The sequence below is a fragment of the Monodon monoceros genome, unplaced genomic scaffold (genome assembly GCF_005190385.1).
Source record: "Monodon monoceros isolate NGI ecotype Baffin Bay Population unplaced genomic scaffold, NGI_Narwhal_1 Super_Scaffold_18, whole genome shotgun sequence".
Lineage (NCBI taxonomy): Eukaryota > Metazoa > Chordata > Mammalia > Artiodactyla > Monodontidae > Monodon > Monodon monoceros.
Window position 1 is genome coordinate 83,410,794 of NW_021703774.1, and position 26,686 is coordinate 83,437,479.

Below are 26,686 nucleotides of genomic sequence, written 5' to 3' on the forward strand. Positions count from 1 at the left end.
TCCGGCGCATGGGCCGCGTCTGCTGAATAGAATGTTAACATCTTTGAGTCCTCTCTCCCTCCCCCGACCTTACAGAGAGCTTCGCAAGTGGCCAGAGCAAGAATTAGGATAACTGACGCCGCCGCAGTACTGCGGGAGAGAAAGGCCTGCCCCTCCACCCCTGCCCACCCTACTGAAGGCAGCCCCCATCGCATTACCCTATTTTATGTTTTCATGAAGAGTCATTACCTGAAATAATGGTGTCTAATTTTTATTTTTTTACCTGTCTGTCTTATCAACCCTTCCCTTCCGCCGCCCCTTGTACGTTCTTGAGACCAGAGACCTAGCCTGTCTTGTTCAGTAACGGCAGACCTATAACCCTGCAGGGAGTACAGTAGAGCCTCCATTGCTTCGTGATAAATACGTGAACGGACCGAGCGGCGGCTCCTCCGCTCCAGGGGTGAGGAGTAGACTGGAAGGTGAGGTAGACCCACACTTCCGGAGTCCACTTTTTTGAACACTTCAGAATTCAAAAGAGCTGCCGAGTGGCATTTGGGGTGGAGGGTGTTCCTTTTCTGATCGGAGTTTGGGAAACAGTGTTGACACTGAGGTACTCAGCTTCTTCCGAGACCGCTACCCAGTTCCCATCCCGTAAGACGGGCTCTCTCTGGGGGTCACGTGCTTTGTTGGGGGACGTCGGTACAGTCTGGCGTCACAATATCCCCCGCCGCACCGGCCAGGACCAGGTAGGTGTCCCCCATGTCAGCCCCCCAGGAGCGGAGGCCCTCGCCTGGTGCACCCACCCGCTCCAGGGCCCATCCACTGCAGCCCAGCCCGCGCCCCCCGTGCGTTCTTCTCATTGGCTGAAGGCATCCCTCCTGCATTCTCATAGGCTGTCCCACTTTTCCCTCCGCCCCCAGCACGGACTGCGCGCCGCGAGTAGCCGGGAAGCGGCTCCAAGTCCGGACCTGGGAGCAGAGGCTCGGCTCGGCGCTGCGAGAGGCGCGGGGGGCCGCGAGCCGGCCGAGCGCGGTTTCGGTGGGACCGGTGTTCCCAACCTGGGACTCTCTCGTGGAGCCGAGCCCGGCCAATAGGCGCATGAGGAAGAAGAGCAGGGAAATGGACTGCTATTTGCGCCGCCTCAAACAGGAGCTGGTAAGAGCGGAGCGGGAGCCGGGGGCTGGGAGGGCTGCTCCGCCACGACGGGTACCTGGCCTCCGCCAGGACCCCGGGACCGCGACGCGCGCGGGGCCGAGGCCCAGAGAGGAGAGGAGGGCACACGGCGAGCAGGCGGAGGACAGGGCCTGTCCTGAGGGAAAGGGGCCCCGTGGAAACTTGGAGCAGAGACTTGTGTGAGAGGGAGGCAGGCACGAACGAGTGAGAGAGACGGAGGGAGCCAAGCAAGTCCAGACCGAAATGTGCCCAGAGACCCGAGGGAGCAAAGAGGGCTCACCCGAGACGCGGTGGGACCCGGGCGCCCGCACGGAAAGAGCGGAACGCGGCTGCCGGGCAGCTGGGGCTGCGCGGGGCGCCGGGAGGAGGGTGCGTGGCCCCAGCCCTGCGCGGGGCAGGAGGTCGGCCAGGGACTGCTCGCTCGAGGGGAGCTGGCACCTCCGGGCACCCCCCCCCAGCTGTGGCGGCCGGGCTTGGCAGGGCTGGCGCGGCTGCAGGGGCAGGCCCTGCCGGCTGTCTGCCCGGACTTGCCTGCCAGCGGGGAGGGGGCTGGCAGCTGGACCGGCGGGGGCGGGCCCGGCGCGGGAGGACGGGCGCCGCCTGGCAGCTCGCGAGCGGGAGTGCGGAGGCCCAGCCAGATGTCAGGGGTCTGGGCTGGGGGAACGAGGAGGGAACGTGCAGAGGCCGGGGTGCGGGGGCCGGGAGAAGTGGCACAGTCTCGGGGTCGGGGGGTGGGCGGCGGGGCGTGGAAATCGCCCAAGTGGGGAGGGCGGCGCCTGCCGAAACTCTGTTGTGGGAGGCGCATTGCTTCTTACTGACTTAATATCCCTCCCCCTCCCACCTGCCACCTCTCTTGTTCTGCCCACCACCAGAATTCAGACAGATATTATGTACGTCCCCCACCTGGGCCGCCACAGCCGTCTCTGTCAACCAGGCTCTCCTGGGGCTTTGCCTCCGCCTCCTTTTGTCCCTTTTAGTTTGTTTCTCTTGGAGTCGACCTCTTTTCGGTCTCACTTTTCTCCCCTCTTTCTTCTTGCTTTTCAGGGCCAGGGGCACCCAGGCTGACAACAGCAGACCTGGATCCAAAAAGTGCCAGCCCGTGGCTCTCCAGATTCCATGACAGCCTCTCCCACTCCTGCCTGCAAACTGTCCACTCTTCCCGCTGGGGAGGGAGCTTGGCAGCTTTAACAGGGGCCGGCTTGTGGGGGAGGGGGAGCTTGTAGCAGCAGGTGTTCTCATTGATGCTTCCTGGTCAAGTGGCCCAGGCACTCTTTCTGTCTGTCCCACTCCGGGGCCTGGCTTTTCAGGTCAATGGTCACTTCTCTGGGACTTCCTTCCCAAGCCCTTTTGGTGGTGACACTCAGATGGGAACATTACCCAGAGGAATGCTTCTTAGATGAGGGACAGAAGAGTCTCCATCATGTCCTTTCCCATACTCATTTTCTCATGCTTTCCATGTCAGTTTGGGATGGCTGGCCCCAGCCCACACATAATTCTGACTTGTCCCATTCACTTGTCCAATACCAGAAGGAAAGGTCAAGGTTGCCACAGATAATGTCTGAAGTCCAAGGGCCATGTTGAGAAAAGAATCTAACAGAATCCTCTTTTTTTTGCTTGGAATCTGGGACCACACCACCCACCTCAGGATCTGCCTTAATAGAGGGTTTGTGGGTGTTCCTGGCACGGGCTTGAATTTTAAAATCCTACTGATTTGCATTTTTTACAGCACCTTAGGTGGGAGGTGGTGAGGGGGGGCGAAGACCGTCTGTGGACGCCGGGAGAATAAAAAAGGCAATAGGAATCTGCACAGAGCTGAGCTCCAGGTCTTGATTTGCACGCTCTCCTGCCAAGGACTTGAGCCCCAGTCCCCGGAAGGAGGAAGGGGAGAGGCTGAAGTCACCCAGCTCCCCATTAGCTTTCATTTGGCCCTTTGTCTGAACAGCTTCAGCCTTTGACTCTCTTGGAGAGGAAGCCAAATGCCTGGCCTGGGGCCCAGAATGACACTCAGATGGGAGAGCTCTGTACCCTCCCTCCACCCATGGTGTTCCGCCCCCTCCCCAGTGCCAGTCTGCCCAGAAAGGAGACAGAGCAGAGTGACAGGCAGAGCTATTAGAGTCTTGTTCACTCCCTGACGCCTCAGCCCAGGGCTTAGGCAGAGCCAGATCTCAGTGACTCTGTTTTCCCAATGGAGTGAAGGAGAAGGTGGAGCTGAGTTGCTCAGGCTCAGCCTTTTGGCTCCTCTAAGGACTTTGGGGTTTGAATTCACCGCAGCTTGGTTGTGCCTGGGTTAGGAAGGTGTTGGCTTGTTTATCCCCTGGGTCTGCAATGGGGTGGGAAAGGCTTATAGTCAGTATGTGTCATGAGCTTGAAGTGTGTGTGTGTGTGTGTGTGTGTGTGTGTTCATCCCAGGCAGAATCTTCCCTGCCACCCAGGAGGACTGTGTGATGCTTGGCTTTGCCCTAAGTTAGTGTGTGCCCAGGAATGGCACTCATGTAATACTAGTCAAGCTCTACATTCATTTATGCCGTTAAATTCCCTTCAAGAAGCATACGTCCTACAGACACTGTGGGTTAAGGCTGCTGGAAAAAGAAACATCAAGGAGTTGTGAAATTTTCTTTGTCGAGGGTGTTGTGCACTCCTCTCCTGCCTCCTGGTCCTGCCCTTGGCCCAGAAAATCTAGACAAGAAGAGCCTGATCTTGAAAACCAAAGTAGCAGAATTTCCCAATTTCCTGAAGCAGAAAATTTGCATTGTAACAAGTGAGCACTGGAAGGACGCTGAGAATTTGGGGATCCTGGCTCAATTAGGTTGATGTCTGGAGAACTGGCCCTTCTCCCCTGTTTGGAAAAGGACAGGGATCTGGTTTCAGGGCTGAAATGTAGCAGGAGAGTAGCAGCAGCTGACACACTTCTTCCTAAGGATGAGGGGGTCAGGGCTGCAACTACTCAGTAGGGAATATATCTCTCCCCGCTCCAGCAGCCAAAGAGGGGCCCTGCCTGAACACAGGCCTTGGGACCAGCTGTTCCTTATACACTGCTCCCTTGAGGGCTTCCAACAAATGGGGTAGACATAGGCACACAGAGGAAGCAGATGTAAGATGCTCACAGGGTGCTGCTCGTGAGTTCAGATCAGTGTAGAGCAAACAGAGTGCATAAAGGCTGAGTAAAGTACAGCCAGGGTGGGAAGGCTTCTTGGAGGAGGAGGAGGTTGATGGAACCAGCTCCTTTAATGTCGATCCTAGCTGAGGCCTGGTGAAGCAGCAGAGAGACTTCTCTCAGGCTGGGGAAGGTCCTTCTAGAACAACTTGGTGTTCCTAGAAGGCAATTATCTAGCCACTAGTGGCCACAAGTTCAGGAGATTCTGGTACATGGAGGAGGACCAGAGCATAAAGGCAAAATAAGGAGGAAATAAGAAGGTGATAGAGGAGGTACATTAGGAACAGCCTTCAGCTCTTGGGGCAAAAGAGCAAGTTTCCTGAGGCAGAAAAAACTTCTGCAAAGGATCTCATAATGTGGTCTCCCTTGATGTTTAGAGCTAGAGTGAAGAGGACTTTGCTGGGGTGTGCTGTAGTCAGTGGGAAGAGCATGGAGCACAGGATTTGGGGTCAGGCCAACCTGAACTCAAAACCTGGCTCTGTGTGACCCTGGCAGATTATTTGACGTCTCTGTTCCTTAGCTCATCCTTAGCTCTCATCTGTAAAATGGGCTTTTAAAAGTACCTACTTTATACAGCTACTGTGAAGATTATGTCAAGTGCCTCCCCAGCTGTATGTCCCTAGCACATAACACAGTACCTGATGTGTTGTAAGCACTTGGTAAACTCACAGTGATGAGCTGATCAGACTGGTGTGCATGCATCATTCGTTCACAGAACACACTTACTGAGTTCGTACTATGTTTAAAGCACTTTGCCAGGCACTAGTACTTTGGTTACAAATATAAACAGACACTGATCCTGCCTTCAGGAAACTTAGAGTTTAATGGGAGTGATAATAATAACAACATACATTGATGTTAACAGTTATTGATATGCCAGATATCTCAGGTACTATGTCAGTTGCCAAAGCAACACTAGGAAGTTGCACTTCCATTATTCCCATTTTATAAATGGGACATGGGGAGGTTAAGTGGCTTGGCCAAGGTATAGAGCTGATAAGTGGCAGAACTACGATTCAAACCCAGCCAGTCTGACTGCAGATCTCACACTCTTAGCCAGTATATGCATGCAAATGTCTTGTATAGAAACGGAGGATACATACTAGATGAGAGGCACACATTCAGTGCTCTGAGAGGGAGGAATTACCTCCAGCTAGGGGATCAGGGAAGGCTTCACGGAAGTGGTAGCATTTGAACCACACCTCGAGGGATAAATAGGGATGGGAACAGGAGAAAAAGCATTTCAGGCAGATGGTGAAACGACACGACCAAAACGTGCAGAGATGGAAGTAATGGGGGTGTTTGAAGACTGTCTAGAGGGGACATTTGAAGACTCACTGGATTATGGCTAGAACATAGGGTATATGCAGAAAAAGAGTGGGCAACAGGGCTGAAAGAGCTGTTGAGAGCAGAAGGGGGGGCGGGGTTGAATGCCATGCTAAAGAGTCTGACCTTTTCCACATGCATTGCCGAGCAGCATGGTTAGAGACGTGCCCTGGGATCTAGGAGGTGGTTGGGGTGGGGATGGGGGGAGGGAGGAAATTGAGGTGGGAAGATGAGTTAGAAGGTTATTAGAAGAGTCCACACAGGAGAGTATGAAGGCCTGAATCAGAAAGGAGAAAAAGAAGGTAACTCTTTGAGGTCCCTTGGATGCCCAAGGAACTTGGTTCACTGGCTGCCTTGGAGAGGGGCTAAAGCTGGACAGGGGAGAGGTGAGGCTGAGAGGCAAGCTCCCTGCAGGAGTGAGACTGGGCCCCTCTCTCCGTCTGTCTGCCTCTTGCCCAAGCACATGGCCCCCAGTAGATTGTTCAGTTGGGAGAGTGGGCTCATCCATTTCACACTTCCTCCTTTCTTTACCCTCCTCCCTCCTCCGGCTCTTGGCACAGTTTCTACCTTACCTTCCTGTTGAGAGTTCCAGCCAAGAGCAGGGGGCTGTGAAGGTCCCTATTCACGGAGCTGGAGAATGGGCCACTTGGCAAAAGCTGGGCTTTTCCCATTTCCGGCCCTGAACCTCCTTCTAGCTTCCAGAGGGGATGAAAGGAACTGTGTGGGGATCTTGTGAGTAATGGGGGTGGGGGGAGCGAGGCAGGGCACACTGCCAGGTCCATGGGCAAAGCTGGAGCCTGTGTCAAAGGATTCTGGCTGAACTGGGAGAGGGCGTGAGATGGATGGATGGAGGGCACAGCTGTGGGATCAGTCAGGGGCCTAGGAGAGGGCTTGGGAAGGTTGCCCAGGATGCTGGTGTCACATTTTCCCATCCTTACTCCTCCCAAACCACAAAGGGCCCAGCGAGTGCCATGGAGGGGAGCTGTCCATGGGCAGCTGAGCCCTCACCACCCCGCGGAGGGCTCAGGGCTGGAGGGCCAGGATGGTGGGGTTTGGCTTCCCAGCAGCATCTTCCCCCTTCAGATGAGTCAGTGAAGAAACACCTTCAGTGGAAGTGAACCGAATTGGGTCTTGGAGTCCCTCCACAACTTCATGTTCTTCCTCCCCATGTGATGATAATTGCCCTCGCACGTCCCACTGACTATCCTGGTTTCTTCTCACAACAATCCCACGAGGCTGAAGAGTCAGGGATTATGATGACATGGAAAGCTCACGGGCCTGGAGTCAGAGGGCCAGGCATGGGGTCCCAGTCCTGCCACCAATCCACCTCGGAACCTCAGGCAATAGATCTGTGTTTCCACTGGAGGTGCACAAGATGACATCAGGTGATAGACGAAAAGCTTAGTTTCGATGGATAGATGGATAGATGGATAGATAGGAAGCGTTACCATCTGTTTATGGCAAGTGATACACATTTCATATAAGTTTCCATATAAATCCATTAATTTATATAAACAGATTTAAGTATTAAGTAGGAGACTAGGTCATATATAGATATGGTGAAATCATGAAGGAAAGTCTAGGGAAGCGTGTTTAGGAAACACTGGGGGAGAAAACGAACCTCTCAGCTCCCTAGCTTCCTAATCCATTAAGTGGGGATAACTCCAACTGCCTCGTCAGACTCCCGGAGCAATTGTGGGGATCAGACGAGGTCATGTAGAAGACAGAGCAAGTGCTACACACGTGTGAGGGGTTATCATTTCACAGTCAGAATCCGACGCACAAAAGGTTGGTGAATCTGCCCCATGTGGAGTGGCCGAGTTAGTCAGCTGGAGTGGGCCAGGTCTCCACAGGACAGCACGGGGCTCTTTACAAACCGTAGGAGGGTGCCCGGGGGGCATCCAGCTCCACCACAGGGAGGAAGCCAGGGGCTGGTTTAGATTGCAGTGGGAGGATTAAAGTTTGACAGGAAGAAAATGTTTAGAATGAGACATTTGGAGGCCCAGAAGATGCTGGGGGTGGGAGATGGGCTGTGGGGTGGGGTGGATGCAAGGAGGGTGGTGAGACCTTTCTCAGAAAGGGTTCGCACAGCCGTCTCTAGGATACGCTTATCACGGGTGTTGTGCTTGGCGGTGGAGCAGGCTAGCTCTGTGCCTGTGTGCACACGTGTGTGTACAAGCATGTGTGAGTGTGTGTGAGCTGGGGTGGAGAAAGACGGTAGTGCCTGTTAGAGCCATTCCCACTCAAACGAATCAGAACTAATTAGGCCTTCTTGTGACTTTTCCACCTGAGCCCTGAGGGCAAGTTGGGTATGACTTGGCACCATCCTGAGGCACTGGGAGGCCAGAGAGGAACTCATCACCTACAGCATGGGATTTAGTGTTCGTTTGTAGCTCGGGACTTTCTCAGGTTTGGCGCCTCTCCTTTACGCCCACCCCACGTTGCTCTCTCTTCTCCCTCTCGGCCAGAGAAACCTTGGGATCTGAGCGGGTCCCACGCTCTGGGGAAGACAGCAGCCTGCCCTCTGGCTCTTTCTCCTTGGGTGACATCACTCCCCCGGGGCTGGGAAAGGCAGCTCCCTTCTCCATCAGGCGCCCCAGCCGATGCTCCTGCCTCCCCACTCCCTGGCCTCCCCGTTTCCCACACTTGGGCTTCCTTCTTCCATCCTCAGCCCCCTCACGGCTGCCTCTTGCACTCCAAGGTCAGCGCTCTGTGGCCGGCTGACCGAATCTGGCTGGACTGTGGGCAGGAGGATGCGAGGCTTCCCTTTTCCTTCCTCTGTGTGGTGCCAGGGTGGGAAAAGGGACCAGACGAGACGTTTCTCCTCAATCAGACCAGACAGGTGAACGCAATCCTATCACTACTGCGTGTTCAGGTTCACTGAGGAAGAAATGTTCTGGAAGTTCTCAGGAAGTCTTAAGATAACAGCCAAAATCCACCTGTAGGCCACGCATAAACACACATTACCTCATCTCGTCTGTCCAAAGTTGGACCAGGCAGGAACTCTTATTCCCATTTTAAAGAATGGAGAAATTGGAGTTCCCTGGCGGTCTAGTGGTTCGTAGGAGGCAGCACGTTCACTGAAGTGGCCCAGATTCAATCCCTGGTGGGGGAACTAAGATCCCGCAAGCCGTGCAGGGCGGCCAAAAAAAGCAAGAATGGAGAAATTAAAAGACAATTTAAATAGCTTGCTCAGATCACACAGCTATTACATGGCAGAGCTGGGATTTGAACCCTGTTCCGTTTGTCTCCAGAACCCAAGATCTTAACCAATGCACTATCATTTTCCATAGGGCTGCAACTTCAGCTCTTATTTACTTAAATGGGGCCTCTGTTTTATGGGCATCCCTGAATTCATACATACCCACACATTCATTCTCACTTTAAAAAGGTAGAAAATGTCAGCATTATTTCTTAAGGATTTTTCCATACTGGAAGGGATTGAATGGGGTCATTTCATTCCTCCCACCGCTTCTGACCTGGACTGTGTTTAGCCTTCTGGAAGGAAGCTGGCACGCTCCGACTCTGTGCCTCTTGGTGAAATGAAACCTTGAGAAAGGTTCCTGACCCTTCCTCCCTGGGTAGTGACTTACTGAGGGCAGCAAGCAATTTGGGGTGCTCAGTGGTACTCAGTGTATGTTTTATGGATATGTAGTAAGTGCAGAGGTGCTAGCTGGGTTCTGGGGCAACACAATGATGTGTAGATCTCAGTCCCTGCCCCCAAGAGGTAGATGCTCAATGAATGTTTCATCAGTGACCCAGCACTTAAATGCACAGAGGAGCTGTGAGTAGCAGGACGACAGGGAAGAGCGTTTTAAGTATCACAGAAGAGGTTCTGATGGGAGTGTGGGGTGTATACGGGAGTAGATTATGCTTCTGAGTGGCGAGTGACAGGGTCGGAGGTGTGTGTCGGGAAGCCTGATTTGGTGGCCTGCAAGGAGGCTTCTGCAGCATTGCAGGGGGTAGAAGGGCAGATGTGCAGCATCTGGGGACAAGAACGGCCAGTGGGGTGGGAAAGCCAAATATGACCCTGAGGTTCCAGGTTGGGGTGAGTGGTATGAGGCAGGGGGCAGAAATAGGAGAGTCGGTGCAGCAGTTTGCCGGGAAGGGACCTTGAGGAGTTTGGTTTGGGGCTCAGAGTCTCCTGACTCTGCTCTGGGTCTTCCAGTTGTGGCTGAGCTGCCTCCAGAAGGAAGGGGTCAGGAAGGTAGAAGCCAAAGAGGCCAGAGCAGGGGGCCGTCAGCAAGCGTGGCCACGCCACAGGCTGTGTCTCCTGCTGCTGCTGCTGCCACTCAAATGGAGCATGCTTGCCCAGCAGCCTGGCAAACCCCAGGCCGTGAGGCCCCGAACCACCACTTCTTGCAGAGTGGGGGCAATCCTACACTCAGCAACGGCTTCCTTGCCCTCAGCGACAGTCAGTCCTCCACTGTCTGTTAGCACTGCTGGCTCAGGAGAGCCTGGGCTGGCCCCTAACCCCTACCAAAGCCCGAGTTGGCAGGGGAGGGTGTGACCCTAAAGCCTGAGAGGGTCAGCTGCCAGCACAGCGCTGCAGAGCCTCTGCGCCTGCCCTCCCAGGCCCTGCACCCCTCCACGCTGTGGGCTTAGCTCTGTGCGTTAGGACAAGGCTGGGAGGTAAGATGATCCCGGTGGGTCTCTGGGGGGCTTAAGAAACAGATGGTCCCCTTGCCTGAGGTTTGCCGTTGTAACATGAGCAGATCTGGGGAGGGAGCTGGCGGAACCAAGGCAGCTTGGGCCCGGGGACGGGAACCTCGTGAATGTTATCAGACAAAGCATCCCCTGCCCAGCCTCCAAACTCGGCCCTCACCCAAGTCAATCTCTTAGCCCCTTCCAGCTGGCACCTGGGACTCGGGCCTTAGACACCCACAGAGGGGCTGGGGAACTGGCCCCCAGTGTCCCCACTCTTGGCTAGGACAGCAGAGCCAATTGGGCCAAGAAGGCAGGAAGAGCACTGGAGCCAAGTTTGAGAGCAGCTGAGAGGGGACAGGTGTTGGGAAGGGAGAGAAGGGCTGGGCAGAGCTGGGCAGGGGTCTCAGCAAACAGGAGCTTCATGGCTCCTTATCTGTCTCCTGACCTGCCAGATGTGAACAGCAGTGAAAGGAAACCCCAGGCCTACCCTCCCTTTCTCTTAGGGAATCTGAGCCCCTCCTCTTCCCTAGCGTCCCTCTCAGCCCTCCTCCACTGCCCAGCCATCCTGAGGCAGTGCTTGGTGGTTAGGACTCTAGCATTTGGAGTGAGACGTCCTGTGTTTGAGTCCCAGCAGCGTGAGCCATGTGACCTTAGGCAAGTTACTTCACCCTCACCGTGGTTAACTCATATGTTAACATGAGAATTATAATACCAACCTCCTAGGGTTTATATAAAGATGCAATGAGATGATGTGCACAGAATACTTAGCTCAACTCCTGTTACATGGTAACTGCTCACAAATCGTTGTTGTCTTCATCATCCTCATCTCAGGGAGGCTCAGGAGGAGAGGGCACAGACACAAAGGACACAGGTGGCCACTGGAACTTTCTGTACCGTCAAACTGATCTCAGTGCCACCTCTTACCTTCTATGTAATCTTGAGCTAGTTACTTATGTGCCTCAGTTTCCTCATCTGTAAAATAGGAACAATAATACTACCTCACAGAGTAGTTGGGGAGATTAAATATAGATTAGTTATACATATGCATATATGTATACATATATGTAGCTCAGGACGGTGCTTGTCTTAGCAAGCCAGCTGCCATTAATAGTATTTCCTTTATCCAGCCATATCCGTGTCAAAATTCCTCCCCTCCCAGCCCTGATCTGCAGTGTACTAGGCTGTACAGAGATGGGGTCAGTGGCAGGCTGGAATGACCCTGGAGGTGTGTGTTTGGGGAACAGCCCTTCCCCCTGGCTCACAGGCCCTGTGCTCTCTCCCCTGCAGATGTCCATGAAGGAAGTGGGCGATGGCTTGCAGGATCAGATGAACTGCATGATGGGGGCGCTGCAAGAACTGAAGCTCCTGCAGGTGCAGACAGCACTGGAGCAGCTGGAGATCTCTGGAGGGGGTCCTGCCCCAGGCTGCCCTGAAAGCCCCCGGACGCAGCTCGAGCCCCCTCAGTGGGAGGGTGGCAGCGGTCCTGCCAGGCCTGCGGGCTGCTCCCCCTCCAGCCAACCCGCTCTGGGCAGCAGCGCCAAGCTTCCATCTCCTAGGAGTGTGTGTGGGAGGGATCTGGCTCCCCCGCCCAGGACACGGCTGCCAGAGCACCAAAGCTGTGCCCAGCGGGGGCCAGAGCTGGTGGAACCGGATGACTGGACCTCCACGTTGATGTCCCGGGGCCGGAATCGACAGCCTCTGGTGTTAGGTGACAACGTTTTTGCGGACCTGGTGGGCAACTGGCTGGACTTGCCGGAACTGGAGAAGGGTGGGGAGAAGGGTGAGACCCGGGAGGCAGGAGCCCCCAAAGGAGGTAGGGGCCCGCCGCGGGAGCTGGGCCGCAGGTTTGCCCTAACAGCAAACATCTTTAGGAAGTTCTTGCGTAGTGTGCGGCCTGACCGTGACCGGCTGCTGAAGGAGAAACCAGGCTGGGTGACACCCACGGCCTCTGAGCCCAGAGCCGGACGCTTGCAGAAGGGCAAGAAGCGGGGCCATTCCAAGGGCTCTGGACATTGCCCCTTCCCAGGTACCTCGGAGCCCAGACGAGGGGAGAATCCTTCCACCAGCTGCCCCAAGGCCCTGGAATCCTCACCCTCTGGCTTTGATGTTAACACAGCAGTTTGGGTCTGAATCCTAGAGGTAGAAATTTGACTGACCCAAAAGGGCCAGTTCCCAGTGCTGGGCCCCTGGGAAAGAGGCCAGGTGGTATGGCTTTCAAAAGCCTAACTCCAAGTCCCTTCCGCCGAGAAGGGAGGGAGAAGAAGCAGAAGGTCTGGAGCAGAGCTGACAGGCCTGTAGTTGGGCGAGGCTGTGCTAGGGGCTGGCTGGTGGGGGAGGCAAGAGTCCCTGGACAGAGAGAGAGAGAGAGAGAGAGAATGTGTGTGTATGTTGCTTTGGGGCTGGAGGTGACAGCAGGAGAGGGGCAGGGGGAGAAGACCAGGAAATCCTTCTGACGTTCCTTCACTGCCCCCAAAGGCCTCAGTGTAACATTCTGCATGGATCGGGCACTGGGGCCACAGGTTCCCCAGAGACATCGCCAATAAAGACCTTGTTTCTCGTGTCCCCAGCCTCATAACTGTTCGCTTCCTTGGCAAAGCGCTGCTCCAGGCACAGGTAGTAAAGCCTGGCCCTCCTGGGAGTGGGAGCAGAGAGGCAAATTCCCACCCCCTTCTGTTGCCCTCGAGATTTCAGCCCATCCCTGGACCCTGAGAAACGGCTGACTAAGGAGTGTGTATAAGGAGTGCTTGGGGAAGCCCCAAGCCTTTCCGGAAGCACAGGAAAGGAAAGCTACTATTTGTATAGCACGTTAAATGTCTGAAAGCCTTTTCATATCCATTATCTCCTTCGTAAATGGGCGAGAAAGGCAGGTATTATCCCCATTTTCCAGATGAGGAAGTAAGCCTGGATGTGCTACCTGTCCAAGTACAGGCCGCAGGCAGGGGCTGACTGAAGAACAGACGCCGGGCCCTGGAATCACACACACTCCTTCCCCAACACCCTGTCTCCAGCTCAGAACCTCCACCCAGGGCACAAGAACATGTGAATTCACCAGTGAGGCAAGGTGAGCCAAGAAGAAATACGCACTCATTTTAAAATGCCTTTGGCCTCATCTTCCCACCTTGTCCAGGATAACCCAGGGTGGAGGGGCAGCATCTCAGCTCCGGCACCCGTGGCTACACCTAAAGCCGTGCTGGGCACGTGGTCCGGAGAGCAATGCTGCCAGATCCAGGGCCCGCCTGCCTGTCCCTCCCACCCTGGCAGGGAACGCCCACTGGCTGGGAAAAGACAATGTGGGTCCCTGTTTGGGCCGAGCCTGACCAGCAGGGCAATCCGTTTCTCCTCCCTCACCTCTTCCTGGCTGAACTCCCCTCTGCCTGATGGGGAGTGACAGCTGCAATTAGAGGCAAGCCGCCTTCCCGCTCTCAGAGCATTTAATACCAAATTGTAGAGGAAAAAATAACAAGAGAGGCTCTTCCTGAATCCTGGACCCCTGGGGGCAGAGATGGAGGGAGGGGGCTTAGAGCGAACAGCCCCACAGCTCTAGTTGGGAAGTGATTAGGGTCACCCTCAAATTCCCACGCAATCAAATGGTAGATGTGTAGTTTTCGGTGGCAGAAGCTACGAGAGGAAAGGTGCTTATTAATTTTTGTGTGTGTGTGTGCGCGCGCAATGGCTATTGGCCAGGCAGTGTGCACGCGTCTTTCAAACTTCAAAATGACCCTAGAAGGTATTGTTAATACCTGGTAATTCAGTGGAGGCTCTTAGGGGTCCTGTAAGCTGCCCATATGAGGTTACTAGCAAATGAAAGAACCAGGATCTGAAACAGAGGGATGTCTGGCTCCAAAGCCTGTTCTTTCCTCGTGTCTCCCTGGAGTTTACCAACCGAGCTAGCCCTTTCTGGAGGAGGAAGCCCCTGCCCATCCTTCCTGTCTCCCCACAGAAATCTGAAATCCATCCTGGGTGAAGGCCCATTGGCTGTGGCTGCCTTGGGTGGTGGAGTGATGTGTGTGTGTGTGTGTGTGTGTGTGCACACGTGTAGAATGTGTGTGTGTGAAGATTCCACCTACTGAATCGCTGAGTCCGGAGAGGAGGGAGCCATGGGCTGCTGGATGGGGGAGAAGTTATCCAGCAGTTATTAAAGAAGGCACCAGCTCCGAGTCAGGAATGATCCTACAGGAAACCAGGTCACCTCTTGGCCATTCATCTGTGACGCATCAGTTTTGTGGACAGTCATTGCGATTCAGACCAACTGAACAAAACTTTCTGAACACTTCCCAGTGCCAGGCATTGTGATAGGAACTAAGAACAGAGCAATGACAAGGACCCAGTTCCTGACTCAAGGGGTCCAGTAGGAAGAAAGAAGAAACTCTTAACCCAAAGGTTAGCCAGAAGGGATCCAAGGGAATGAAAACTCACTGTAACGTGGGCCAGAACTAAACAATGAGTGACACATGCTGCCACAAAATCCGCAGGTGTTGGGCACTGCCTGCTTCGTGCTCTTATTTCCTTACCACATTCTGGAAATAGCTGCTGTTACTCCTATTTCACATGGAGAGGCTCAGAGAAGTTTAGCAACTTGCAGAGGGTCCCAGTGCCAGAGCTGGGATTGAAATAGTTCCAGCTGACTTGCAGGCTTGCGCTTTTCACACCGCCCCACAAACTGTCCATATTTACTCCAAAGCCAAGTCAAGAGGAACAACAACAAAACCCATCCTCCCCGCATTATCCACGCATGGAGAATAAATGGAATGCTGGCTGCCAGTGGCGGAATTTTGACCGGGTCTTGACAGGGCTGATGTAGTGCCCAGTCCCGTGCTTTGACGATGAAAGATTAGGGCCGATTCATGTGTGTCCCCCCACCCCCATTATTTTTCCTTCTCCGTCCCCTTTTGGGCTCCTGCCTGGAAAATGATGGAGACTATTTTACTGCCGCTGAGGGGAGAGGTGAATGGGAATGCGTGTGGCCTAAGTGATACAGGAATGTGGGTGGGGGGAGCCATGTGTGAGGGGAAGTAGTGGAAGGAAGCTGAGAGAAATTGACAGCTTAATGCTGCCCTTGGGGCTCATTTTATGGTTAATTAGGACATGCAAATAAGCTGGAAGTTCATTTGATACCCTCCCTGGCATGGGGTCTGCCTCACACCTGGCCCACTTCCCTGGCAGGTACCGGGGTCCCCTGATTGGCTCAGGCATCTGCTCAGGACCCCACCTGCTTCTCTGTGGCCCTGAGAGCAGAGTGTGTCTGTAGATGATCCCTGGCCTCAAGCAGGACCTAGAAGAGTCCCTGTGGCTGGAGGGCCTGCCTAGTCCCTTTCTCTTCCCATCCCTTCAGCCCTGGGACCCCTCTTTCCCAGAGGGTCCCTCTTCCTCAAGCACTTCCGCTGCACCACCCCTCAGGTGGAGAGCCGAACTCAAACTTGCCCCGAGGACCAGAGACCTGACTCAGCTCTGTCCCCGCCACGTGGCCCTGTTCCGCAGAGCGCTGTGGCAAGCGGGGCGCCCCCATCTTTCCCGAGTCACAGCAACACTTCCTACAGGGCCTCCATAAAGCGGGAGCACAGCCTGTCTCTCGGTGGGTATCTGGCTTTCAGTGCCCACCAGGTGCCTTCCCCAGCCAGGGCAGTCACGGCACTTCTGCCGGTACCCGGGCATGGGCACTGGATTCCGGAGTCAAACAGGATAGGAGACCCACTTGCCCGTCACTGTGTAAGCTTGAGTGGGTGGCTTAACCTCCCTGAGCCTCACTGTTCTTGGTGTGAAATGGCGAAAACACAGGGCTGCTGTGAGATGTGAAGGACGTGAGGCACCTCGGGCTCTAGAACCCAGCAGAAGCTCAGTATGTATCAGATGAGCAACCGTCACTTCAGGCGCGGACCAAGTGACCCAGGGCAAAAAACACTGAAAGATCAAGAACAGCTTTCTCAGAGCCTTGGTCTCCTCTTCTGGCCCTATTACCTCACAGAACTGTAACAAGGATCAGAGAAGACAATAAGTGTGAACATGTTTTTGTACATTGTAAAAATATTACCCGGATGGGCTATTTGCCAAACGGCAAACAATTTACACTTTTCCGTGGAAGGATATGTGTGTGCACGTGTGTAGGGGGCTGGGTACGGAGGGGCAGCAGCATAGGCTGAGCTCAGGAATGGTGCTTGAAGACCCCCCACTGCCTGAGGATGTGCTCTAGGGAGGACCCCCACCCCCGCCCGCTCCCTCACAGTAAACCCTCAGGGCCCGCGCATTCCTGGCAAGGACTAGAGAGGTGGACGAGCCAAGTTCTGATGGTTTTGAGGAGTCAGTGTCGCCACCCCACACTCTCACCCACATCGCTCTCTGAAAGCGTCTTTGTGTTACTGGTCAGAGAGAGGCCTCCAAGGAACAAAGAGGGAGGGAGCCCTTCTCGGGCACCTAATCCTCAACACAACACTTGGGGCAAAAATAATCTGGCAGGGAGCCATGACTGCACCTCACACTCCGCCTTCTCCCTGCATCTTGGCCAGGCTGGGCCCTGGGTCGGGGAGGGAGCAGGGTCTCTGACTCTCCACCAGGTCTCAGGCCACAGCTGCCGCGCTTCCGCTCCCTGGCTTCCACTCCACTGAATCCATTCCCTTTACGCCCCTCTGGACCCATCCCTCAAGACAGCCGCCCTGTTCCGGGGGCATAGGAATCACTGCCAAAAATGCCCTCCTGTGTGCTCTGCACCTCCGGCAGAAGCCCACCACGACCCAGCTCTGGGCTCTCCGCCCTGCCCCCTAGTTCTTCCCACTGGCGGGGGTTGGGGGGGGCGGGGGGCAGGTTCAGGCACAGCAGATGCCACCTGGTTTTTGGGGGAGGTGCCCCCATCCAAGGGAAGAATCAGGTTTTGTTTCCCTGTTTCCCCCGCTCTGCACATGTTACTCCCCTGGCTGCTTTCCCTTTCCTCCTGTGCCTCCCCCTCAGGCCCCTTCCTCACCTCCCCCTGCCGACCGGAGGCTGGAGCCCGCAGCTGCAAGGAAATGCTGCCTGGGCTCTGGGAGGACAGAGGAGGTGAAGGAAGTGTCTTCAAGATCCTGTGACTTCATCCTCATTGGGCCTGTCTTCCGTGGGTGTCTGGAGGCCCAGTCCTTCCCAACAGACCCCAATGGACTTTCTCAGCCTTACTTCTGGGCACATCCCACCCCCCAACTTGACGCTCCAGGGAGGTGAGCACTTTGCTCCAAGCTTGGGGTTTTTATGCCTCTAGGTCTTTGCATTGCTGTTTCCCCACTGCCTCTGACCGGCTGACCTGTTAACGTACCTTTCAGTCTGCGGTTTAGAGGGCATCTCCTCTGCGAAGCCCTCCCCAGGGGCTTTATCTGAGCCTGTACCCAACCACAGGACTTACTTTGTAAGTCACCCTAGCAACTCCTCTCCCACCACTCCTGTACCTCCAGCACCGTGGAGCACAGGGCTCTCGACGTGACCTCCACTCCTCAGAGTGAACCCTCTGCTGAGCCCGGCTCCTGCATCTCCTGCTTTAGGCAAGACCAGCAGTCAAGGCCCCTCAGCTGCCTCCCCAGGCCCACTTCTCACTCCACTCCCCAGGAGAGGGGAGCTGGGGCCAACATCACTTTCAAGAGAGTAAACTCCCCATCCTGAGCCCCCTCCCCAAACTGTTGTGTGGTGCCCTCTGTCCCTGGCCCGTTGCTTTGGCGTCTCCACCCTAGCTTTCCAGGCCAATTCTACCGTAACACGGGCTGTCTGAGGAGCCCTGGCCCTCCCCCTCCCCCTCCCACCCAGCTCCCTGCCCCTGGCATGCTGTCATCCAGCCGCCCAGAGCTCAGGTCCTGCAGATGACCGCAGCCACTTCTCTTCCATGCCTGCTCAATCCCAGTGGCTCCCTCTTTCCATCCTGGAGGACATCGCTTTTACCCCAGCCTCCAAGTTTTATCCCCTTCTACTTGCTCCCTCTCAACAGGTCGTCCTGACCTGGCTCATCTCCTTGTCCTTTCTGGCAACAACATCTGGCCCCAGACTTACCCTACCGTAGTTTTTCTTAACCTGCTTTGCCAGGGATCCCCGCCCCTGCTGGGGACATCGAGTCTGCTAGATTTTGCTTGCCCCATTGTAATTGTGGAGGGTCAGGGTGGGGCAAGGGGGAAGGAAGTTGAGAGCTGGGTGCTCAGCGCCTTCCCTCCCTCCAGCCCCACTACTGGCCACACTCCAGACATTGTCTCCCAGCAAGGCAGCATGCATATCAGTCGTTTGTGTAGAAGTGGTGGGAAAGGGGAGGGTATCAGGCATAAAAAGTTTTCTAAAAGCAAGAAGTAGCAACATTTGGAGGTTCCTCCAAATGGTGTTCAAGTACAGCAACTGAAATCCCTGCATAGACTCTGCTCCTCAGGCAGAGGTGCCAAGGCTGGTGACTTCATCCCGGACGGCCACCAAGTAGTCACTCAAAGCCTCCTACGTGCACTGCTTAGGGACAGGCCTAGGGAGCTTCCTCCTCATCACAGGGAGCACCGGGCAGACTGACTCAAGCAGGTGTTAGAATCCCCGATCTGAGGTTCCAAGCATCTGTTCAAATAAGTCAATTTATATTCTAGAAAATAAGGGGTTAGGGGACTGTATCAGTGATTTCAAAGGCCCGAAGAGTTCCAAAGCTCCTGGTCTTGGCTTCGGGACCCTACAGGGAACATAGGGATCAAATATCTTCTTTAAACTTCTCCATTAAATGTATCCCCTCCCAGGGAAGGCAGGCAGGGCCCAGTGCCTAGTCCCACAATTCCAAATCCTACTCTCCATAATGGGAAGACTGCATGCTTAGCATCACTTAATGCCGGTGGCTCCTTCAAACTCCCCAACCCACCCAACTAGAGAGATACTAGTGATGCAAAGGGCAAGGGAGACGGGGGCTACAGAAGTGCGGCTTGTGGCTTTGCTTTCACCCGCAAGGGAAGGCCTGAATGATAGGGTCTTGGTGGGAAAGTTGGCACCTACCCAATAGGAGTGGATTAAGGAAAAGAGCCTTCTTAATCAAAATGGTAGATCCCCAGGGAAAGGAAGGGTCTGAAGGGCCAGAGGGGCTGCTGTCTCCTGCTGTGAAGTAACAGTAAAGAAAGGAAAACTTGGGAGGGTGTGAAGGTGGGAACTAATTACCCACCCTGTAGGTACCAAAGGGTCTGAGGGGAGAATTATGTCAAGTGAAGCAGAGGAATACAGAGCCAAAAAATGACTTTTCTCTTCAATCCTCCCTGACATCTTTGAGTGCCAAAGTGTTAATGCGGGTTCCCTTCTAAACGGAGCTTTTGTTTGGGAATGATCACAACTATAAGTCTCAGAGATCATCGTCATTAGAGAAAGAGGGAAAAATGAAGTGCGATACGAAGCCTGGGAAGACCACTAGAATCCGTGGGGAGTAGGCCTCATAACCTCGTAATTGCCAATCCTCTTCACTTCTGAAATCCCCCCATCCCTGTCCTCTCCAAGTCACCCAGATGATGCTATGCGCTTGTTGTTTGCTTAGCTCAACCTACTAGTTGCTGTTTCAAGGCCTGTCATGATAGGGCTCCAGCCTCTTCTCTCCACATTAACACCAACTGAAACCAGATCACTCCTGGTTCCTGTTTCCTGCGCTTGCTTTTTCCTGCAATCTGCCTGTAACACCTGTTGAAAATTCCACCCTTTAAAGCCTGGTTCAACTCCCCTCTCTGGAAGCATTTCAGATCTCCCAGAACAGAAAGCATCTGTCTCTTCTGTCTCATGCTACTTTGCTTAAAACTTCTTCATGGTACCTTTTATTAGTTCTTTGTAACCTACCAGTTTCTATCCCACATTCTGTTTGCCTTCTGCCACTGTAGCCGCCCATGCTCCTATCTGGGTCAGCTTCTTCCCTTACATGCCTCCTCAGTGGACCACTCCTATTAGCACACAAACCTGCACTGTTTCATCCAGCTCAACAGTAATCCATGCCTGACATCTCCACTGTCTTTCTTTCCGTTTTCTCCTACACCTACTCCAGACACTGTCCCCTACCACTCCACTGACAGCCCGTCAAGGTCACCAGTGACCTCCGCGTTCTCCTTTGCTAATTCTTCATCTCCCAACCTCATGACAGAATCCTTGGATCGCTTCTGTCTATACTCAACCCTGGTGATCCTATTCAGCTTCATGTTCTTAAATATTAAATGTAAGCCTCCTGTCCAGACCTCTTCCTCTGAATTCCAGACTCATATCCAACCACCTATCGTACAACTCTAGAATGTGACACACTTTTCACACTTAGTATGTTCAAAATCGAACTCCTGGCCCCCTCCCTCTGCCCCTTCCAAACCCGCTCCTGTCATAATCTTCACTACCTTACTGGCCAAAAATCTTGGACTCATCTTTGACTCTCTCTCTCTCTCTCACACACACACACTCACTCTCTCTCTCTCTCTCCATGTGTCAGCATTTCCTGTTGGCTCCACTTTCCTACTTGATTATTCAGTACCCTAACTGGCCCCTCTGCTTCCATCCTGGGCCCTCTGTAGGCTATTCTCAAATAGTATTCCTTATGGTAGGCCGAGTCAGACCATGTTTTATCCTCTGCCAAAAGCTCTTCTGTGGATTCCACTTAGTAAATGCGGAAGGAAGTGTCTTCCCCCATCCCACTACCTCTCTGTTACCTCCTATTACTCTCCTCCTTGATCCCTCTGCTCCAGACACACTGGCCTCCTTGCTGGTCCTTCAACACACCAGGCATATGTCCACCTTATGGCATCTGCAGACCCTTCCCACTGCATGGAAGGCTGTGCTTTCCCCCAGGCAGGTGTATGGGCTACATATTTCCAATATTTATGCAAGAGCAACTTCAGTGAAACCTAAACCTGTGACCCACTACCACCACATTCCTTCTGCCCAGCACTCCTGCCCCTTTACACTGCTTAACTCTTCTGCATAGTACTCATCTCACACACACACACACACACACACACACACACACACAGATTTTGGTTTGTATTATTCCCCGGTGTAGCCCCAACACGCAGACCAGCACCTGGCATACAGTAGAGGCACAATTAACTATTTGCTGGTAGGCCTATAAGGATCATGCCTTGTTCTGCTCTGTAAGCCTTACAAGAACTTTTACATGGTTAAAAGTAGGCACAAGAACTTGCATTTGGTTAAGTTTAAAAAAATGCACTGAAAACAACAGCTCAAAATAAGAGTCACATCACTGCTTAAAATGGGAAGGTTTATTAAGGTTTTTCCTCCAAACGAACAGCCAAGCCCATGCTTCTTAAGAGAAGCGATTAGCAGGAAATGTATGTCACACCTTGGGCCCAGAACCACAGGAAGCTTCTTAACAAGCCAAAGAACTTGCATCCCCAATTCACTTTTAAAGCTCTTGTTGATGTCTGCAAAACAGAATCCATGTTGCCTCCCAGAAAACAGAACTAGGCACCCAGTTCAAAGTCTCCAGCTGTTCTCAACAAGAATATTTAAGCAAGGTATGGCATTAAATAAGTGCACTACACATTCAACACATTCAACAAACCCAAGATGAAGTTATAGTAAGAAAAATCCATGTTCAATGCAATGTCTATGCTACATTTTCAAGAATAACTTGCATGTTTTTACATTTTTGGGGAATAGAAATGCTAAAAGCTGGGTGGTTAGACTGCCTCAAAGCTCACATTCATTTCCTCCCCGGCAAGATGGGCTCCTTCCAGATCCCGGACAAGCACCCAAACCACTCTGCCCTTTTAAGTTTGGAGCTGAGTCAAGAGGGGCTATTTTAACACACATTTAAGTAGCACCTTAAATAAGTACAAGACCCAAACAAACAAAAGGTTATTTTACAAGTTATTTTCCTCCTCCGAATACCTGACAATTTCTTCACACTTTGGTTTCACTACACACATATTTATGAGTGTATTTTACGCCCTCTAACATTCTACTATGATTGCTTACAAAGGAAAATACTGAGGTAATCTTTGTATCTTTCTGTCCCTCAGTCCTGAAAACAAAAATCGGATACGTGAACTGACAAATATATGTGTACCTATGAGGATAATGAGGCAAACTATTTGAAATTGGGCAGGTCCAGAAAATGCAGAATGTTCATATGTGGAGAAAAACAGCCTCAGACCAAGTAACCTATGTTCATAAAGTTGGTAATAAAGATCAGTATCTTCCCAAGGATTGACTTTTTCCAAGTACATTCTAACTCCAAAGACGCACACGGTTTCACCAAGGAGTAAAAGGCAGCCAGCTATGATGGCAAACCAAGCTGCCAAATACAGGTTCGTTCAAAGTTGTAGGGGAAGAGAAAAACACACCAATATCCATCTCTCTCTAAACATTCCTAAGAGAATTTGCCCTGTGGCCACAGTTCAATGAATTACAATGCTATTCATATCTCTGGCGAATTTCTTATATCTTCTCTGCCCAATTAAATTGCAAACTCTTGAGGGAGGGCCTTCACACCTCTTTGTGAGGCACACAGTATTTATAGAGTAGATGGCTTGAATATCTACTTTTAATTCAAAGGTAGAAGTGTTAACTGATACTGAAGCTCCCCCTGGTGGAGGGTAAAATTATAGATTATGTATTAACTTAGTTTCTAAAACTAAGATTGTTTGGGGACACTATGAAGCCATTAAAGTTGTTCGTATTCTAGTGGAAAAAAGCAAACTACCGACTGTGACATCAAGCCTCCTTTAAATTAGATATTACTCATATAACCAAAGTTAATACATTTTAAATAGCCATAAATACTGATATGGTGTCAGTTCTTGAATATTCACCATATGAGATTCATATAATATCCTTGAGGACTTTTTGATTTTTCTGCTATAAAAATATATCGTATTTTCAGGCACCCTCCCCTCTGGAACCAAGACTAAGGACTTCACATAGGGACAATATAAAAGCACACCTATCTCACTTTCTGACAGGATACCTTTCCATCTTGCTCAGCAATGGCAGACTTCTTTGAGATAACAATGCATGTCTCTGAATTCAGCTGGTCCTGCTCTGCACACTGTGTGCCACAAGGGCATTTTTCTTCACAGTTCTACCTTTATCCCAAGTAGACTGTGTAAGATGTAACAAAGAAATCCAGTACCTGTCGTCTTTTCCTACCATGTCCTAAAACAGAGGACATCGAGTTATGCTCCTAGTCAAGCAGACTTTAACTTGGGAGTTATTCTTACTTAAAATATTTCCTACTTAATCTGGCAAATAACGACACAATCTATGTAACAGGTAATATTTAGAAATGTTTGCTCGCTTATGAGATGTTTATCTATGATTTTAAGTCCAAAGGAATGTTTGAGAGGTGACTTTCAAAGCAGAATGACTTTAGAGGACCTTAAAATATGCTACACTGACCTGGACAGACTGGCCCTAATGCTTCACTTATTTTTTTTTTTTAATTTATTGCATTTATGAGATTTTTGGCCCCTCGGTCCCAGACATATGTATAACTGAATCAGCAGAAGGTAAGTATTAGGTAACTAAGTTTATTAGAAACTTAAAAGAATACAATTTCCAAATTTTCTGTTTACAATATTTTAACATTTTCTCAGGTTGGTCAGAGATTACATTTGAAATCTGATCTTTAAATTTCAACTTAGTAACTGATGGGGCTGACCACACTCCTAGGAAGTCTCAACAAGGCATGAACACTACTTCACACCTAGTTGCCACGAGACAGCATCTAGATCCCTGAGCAATGATTTAGACTTTCTAGGACTGGTTTCCTCCTCAACATTCAGGGACAAGGCACAGGGTTTCCTAAGCTTGTTTATTTCCTTCTCTAGCACTTAAGTGGCTAACAAGCTGTTTTGCTCTACCTCTATGGTGTACATAAGTCATATCACCCTAGGTCCATGTCCTACTTAAGCCCCACTTTTCGTAAAAAACAGAAAAAAAAACTGGGAAGGAAAGGAAAAGCACCACTATATAGCCAGCTAAAAATTTAACTTAGCAATCTTTTCCATATGACTACCACTATACTACTTCATATACAGTTGAAGAAAAAGCAACTGACACATCCTTTATATGCTTTTTCACTTTTACCCACTTCTCTTAGATTCTTCGATCTATTATAAAGCAAACTTGAAAATATTTACGTAACATTTCATTGGTGGACTTATACTCAACAAATTAACAATGGCAAAATGATTCCCTTGAAATTACAACCTGTGGAAGATTTGAAGTAGTAAAAGTTAAACCCTGATACAGTATTAAACTTATCTTTTTACATATAAAAATAATACACAGTGGGATATTTTATTCAATAAGATACAATCTTTAAGATCAAGAGAGAATATACAAAACTATTGTATGTAGTCTGATGTATTTTACTGTATAATAGGAATAAATATATATAGAACAGAAAGTGCGAGGTCTGTTTGTAGAGAAATCACCATTTACTTAGGGGTTTAAAGCCAAGTGTTCTGCAGGTACCAGCCAGGAAGGAGCTACTGCTGCATTTAAAACAATGTGATCATTATAAAATAAAGGCCTTAAATCTATAAACAATAACAAAAACACACAAACCAAATGAAAATGTACTAAAATTTAATCATCCATAAAAGCTGTAATTTAATCTGACAGTAAAACACAAGAAGCAATATTAGAGGTGGTTTAGTATATTATATATTTTAGCTTTGAAAGCCATAGAAATCAGTTATCCCAGTTTTTTTCTCTATAAAAGACCCATTTTTCCAAAGCATTATGCACAAACAATTTTAATTAGAATATAATGACAGAATGATATTTCATAATTTTTTAAATATAAAATGAAGTCAATGACTCAAAAAAGTTATCTGCTGCAATGAGTCTGAGGGGAAATTTTCATAATCTATATCATTACAGATATAAAGTATAATGGTTCAACTTTTTAGTGCTTGACAGGGAGGAAACATGATAAAAAGGTCAATATGAAATCATTTGATTATAGTAGCAATATCTAACATTTGAAATGCATCCATGCTCTTTTGTATAATCATATTAGAGTCAAGTATATTTATTTTCACATCTGTTATAACTGCTATTGCAAAGGAGAAATACTATTGTCTTATTTTCCAAGAGATATACACAGAGCAATTCTTTTCTCCAGGGAACTTGTGCAAACCAATATAAGATCTAAATTCTTCACATAATATATAAAACAGGAGAAGCCTCTTCAGATTTATTTTTTGAAGTCTGGAATGCTGGCACTTTCCAATTAGGCAACAGTTCTTCATTCCTGTAATCTAGAACATTGAACAGATACAGATATATATATACTGATATATATGGTTAACCTTGATGTCAGAAGATGATAGTAAATAAGTAGATATCTAATAATACAGAGAGAAATAATGATTTTGGCTGATCATTATTAGATAACTAAATTATATTAAACATATATAGTAACAAGGCTATTTTAAACTCCCTTTAAAAATGTTTAAAAAATAGTTTTATTGTACTTAGTGTTTCACAATATATCTGGCAGTCCTGTCTGTAAAGAGGAAAACAGTGATTATTTCATTTCTACCCCATTATCATCTTATTTTTAAAGGTTCCTTTTCCACTAAGGAAACAACTCATGCCTGCATCAAATTCCCAATGGAAATTCTTTATTCAACCATTTTATGATTATTTATATTAGGGTTACCTATTCCAATTCAGGCTAGGACAAGAAGAAATGATACAGAAAGAGCTGATGCCCATTTTCAAGGGCAGAAGACTCAAAGTTAGGTTTACTGCTCAGCAGAAAAGAATTAGGTTAAAGGAATAATTTCCTGAAGATGAATTTCTTTCCTCAGTTTTCAAAAGTAGGACATATTAGAAAGAGACTAACACGCTTCAGTATGATTTTGCCTAATGGCTAGGGCTAGGTAAGCTGCCCTTAAGGTTCACATACTCTTACTAAAAACATTTATAGTGGCTATTTAAATTTATTCCGTATCTCAGTACTTCTTAAATGGGATCAACATGGCACTTCAAGTCTATAATCACAGCAAAATGCTCTGCAAAGTATTCTGATTACTAAGTGATCTATTATTTGGTATTATCAAAAATATGCACAGAGATCTCAGGTAACATTAAATATATTGTAAGCTGAATTACCTATCAGAGCCTAAGAATTTATGCAACCAGGATGAAAGTCTTATTTCTAGATTTAGGTCAAGATTTCTTTCCTCTAAGGTAAAACTCATAGTAGGACACTGTAGGGTGTACGTGAATGAATTTTCCCAACAGGCCAGGAGATGGCACCTCTTCCTTTAGACATAAGCTAAAAGGACATTTTCTGAGAACTGGACATTAAACGAGGGTCAGCTAAGATAATGATAAAAATGAGCCAGTCAGGGGCTTCCCTGGTAGTGCAGTGGTTAAGAATCCGCCTGCCAATGCAGGGGACACGGGTTCAAGCCCTGGTCCGGGAAGATCCTACATGCCATGGAGCAACGA

General features: G+C 50.4%; 2 protein-coding genes across 5 annotated transcripts in view; one reads left to right on the top strand and one right to left on the bottom strand.

Moving 5' to 3' along the window:
* The first annotated feature begins 953 nt into the window (after positions 1–953).
* Positions 954–12,837, top strand: INKA2 (inka box actin regulator 2). Its single transcript, XM_029229801.1, has 2 exons — positions 954–1,134; positions 11,567–12,837. Exons 1-2 carry the CDS (start codon positions 1,078–1,080, stop codon positions 12,407–12,409), a joined length of 900 nt encoding a protein of 299 aa, XP_029085634.1. The 5' UTR covers positions 954–1,077; the 3' UTR covers positions 12,410–12,837.
* An 11,954-nt stretch (positions 12,838–24,791) lies between these two features.
* The window catches only part of RAP1A (RAP1A, member of RAS oncogene family), a 73,679-nt gene continuing 71,784 nt past the window's right edge, over positions 24,792–26,686 (bottom strand). For 3 of the 4 annotated variants that reach the window (XM_029227799.1, XM_029227801.1, XM_029227800.1), the window contains exon 8: positions 24,792–25,485. The gene's annotated coding sequence lies outside the window, so the exon portion shown is untranslated. The remainder of the gene's footprint in view (positions 25,486–26,686) is intronic. The other variant, XM_029227802.1, reaches the window with a different exon arrangement.

Excerpts from the sequence above, each read along its gene's own strand:
- INKA2 (XM_029229801.1), top strand. The coding sequence starts at position 1,078 with ATGAGGAAGAAGAGCAGGGAAATGGACTGCTATTTGCGCCGCCTCAAA. Across the intron at positions 1,135-11,566 it reads GCCGCCTCAAACAGGAGCTG|ATGTCCATGAAGGAAGTGGG; the intron begins GTAAGAGCGGAG and ends TCTCCCCTGCAG.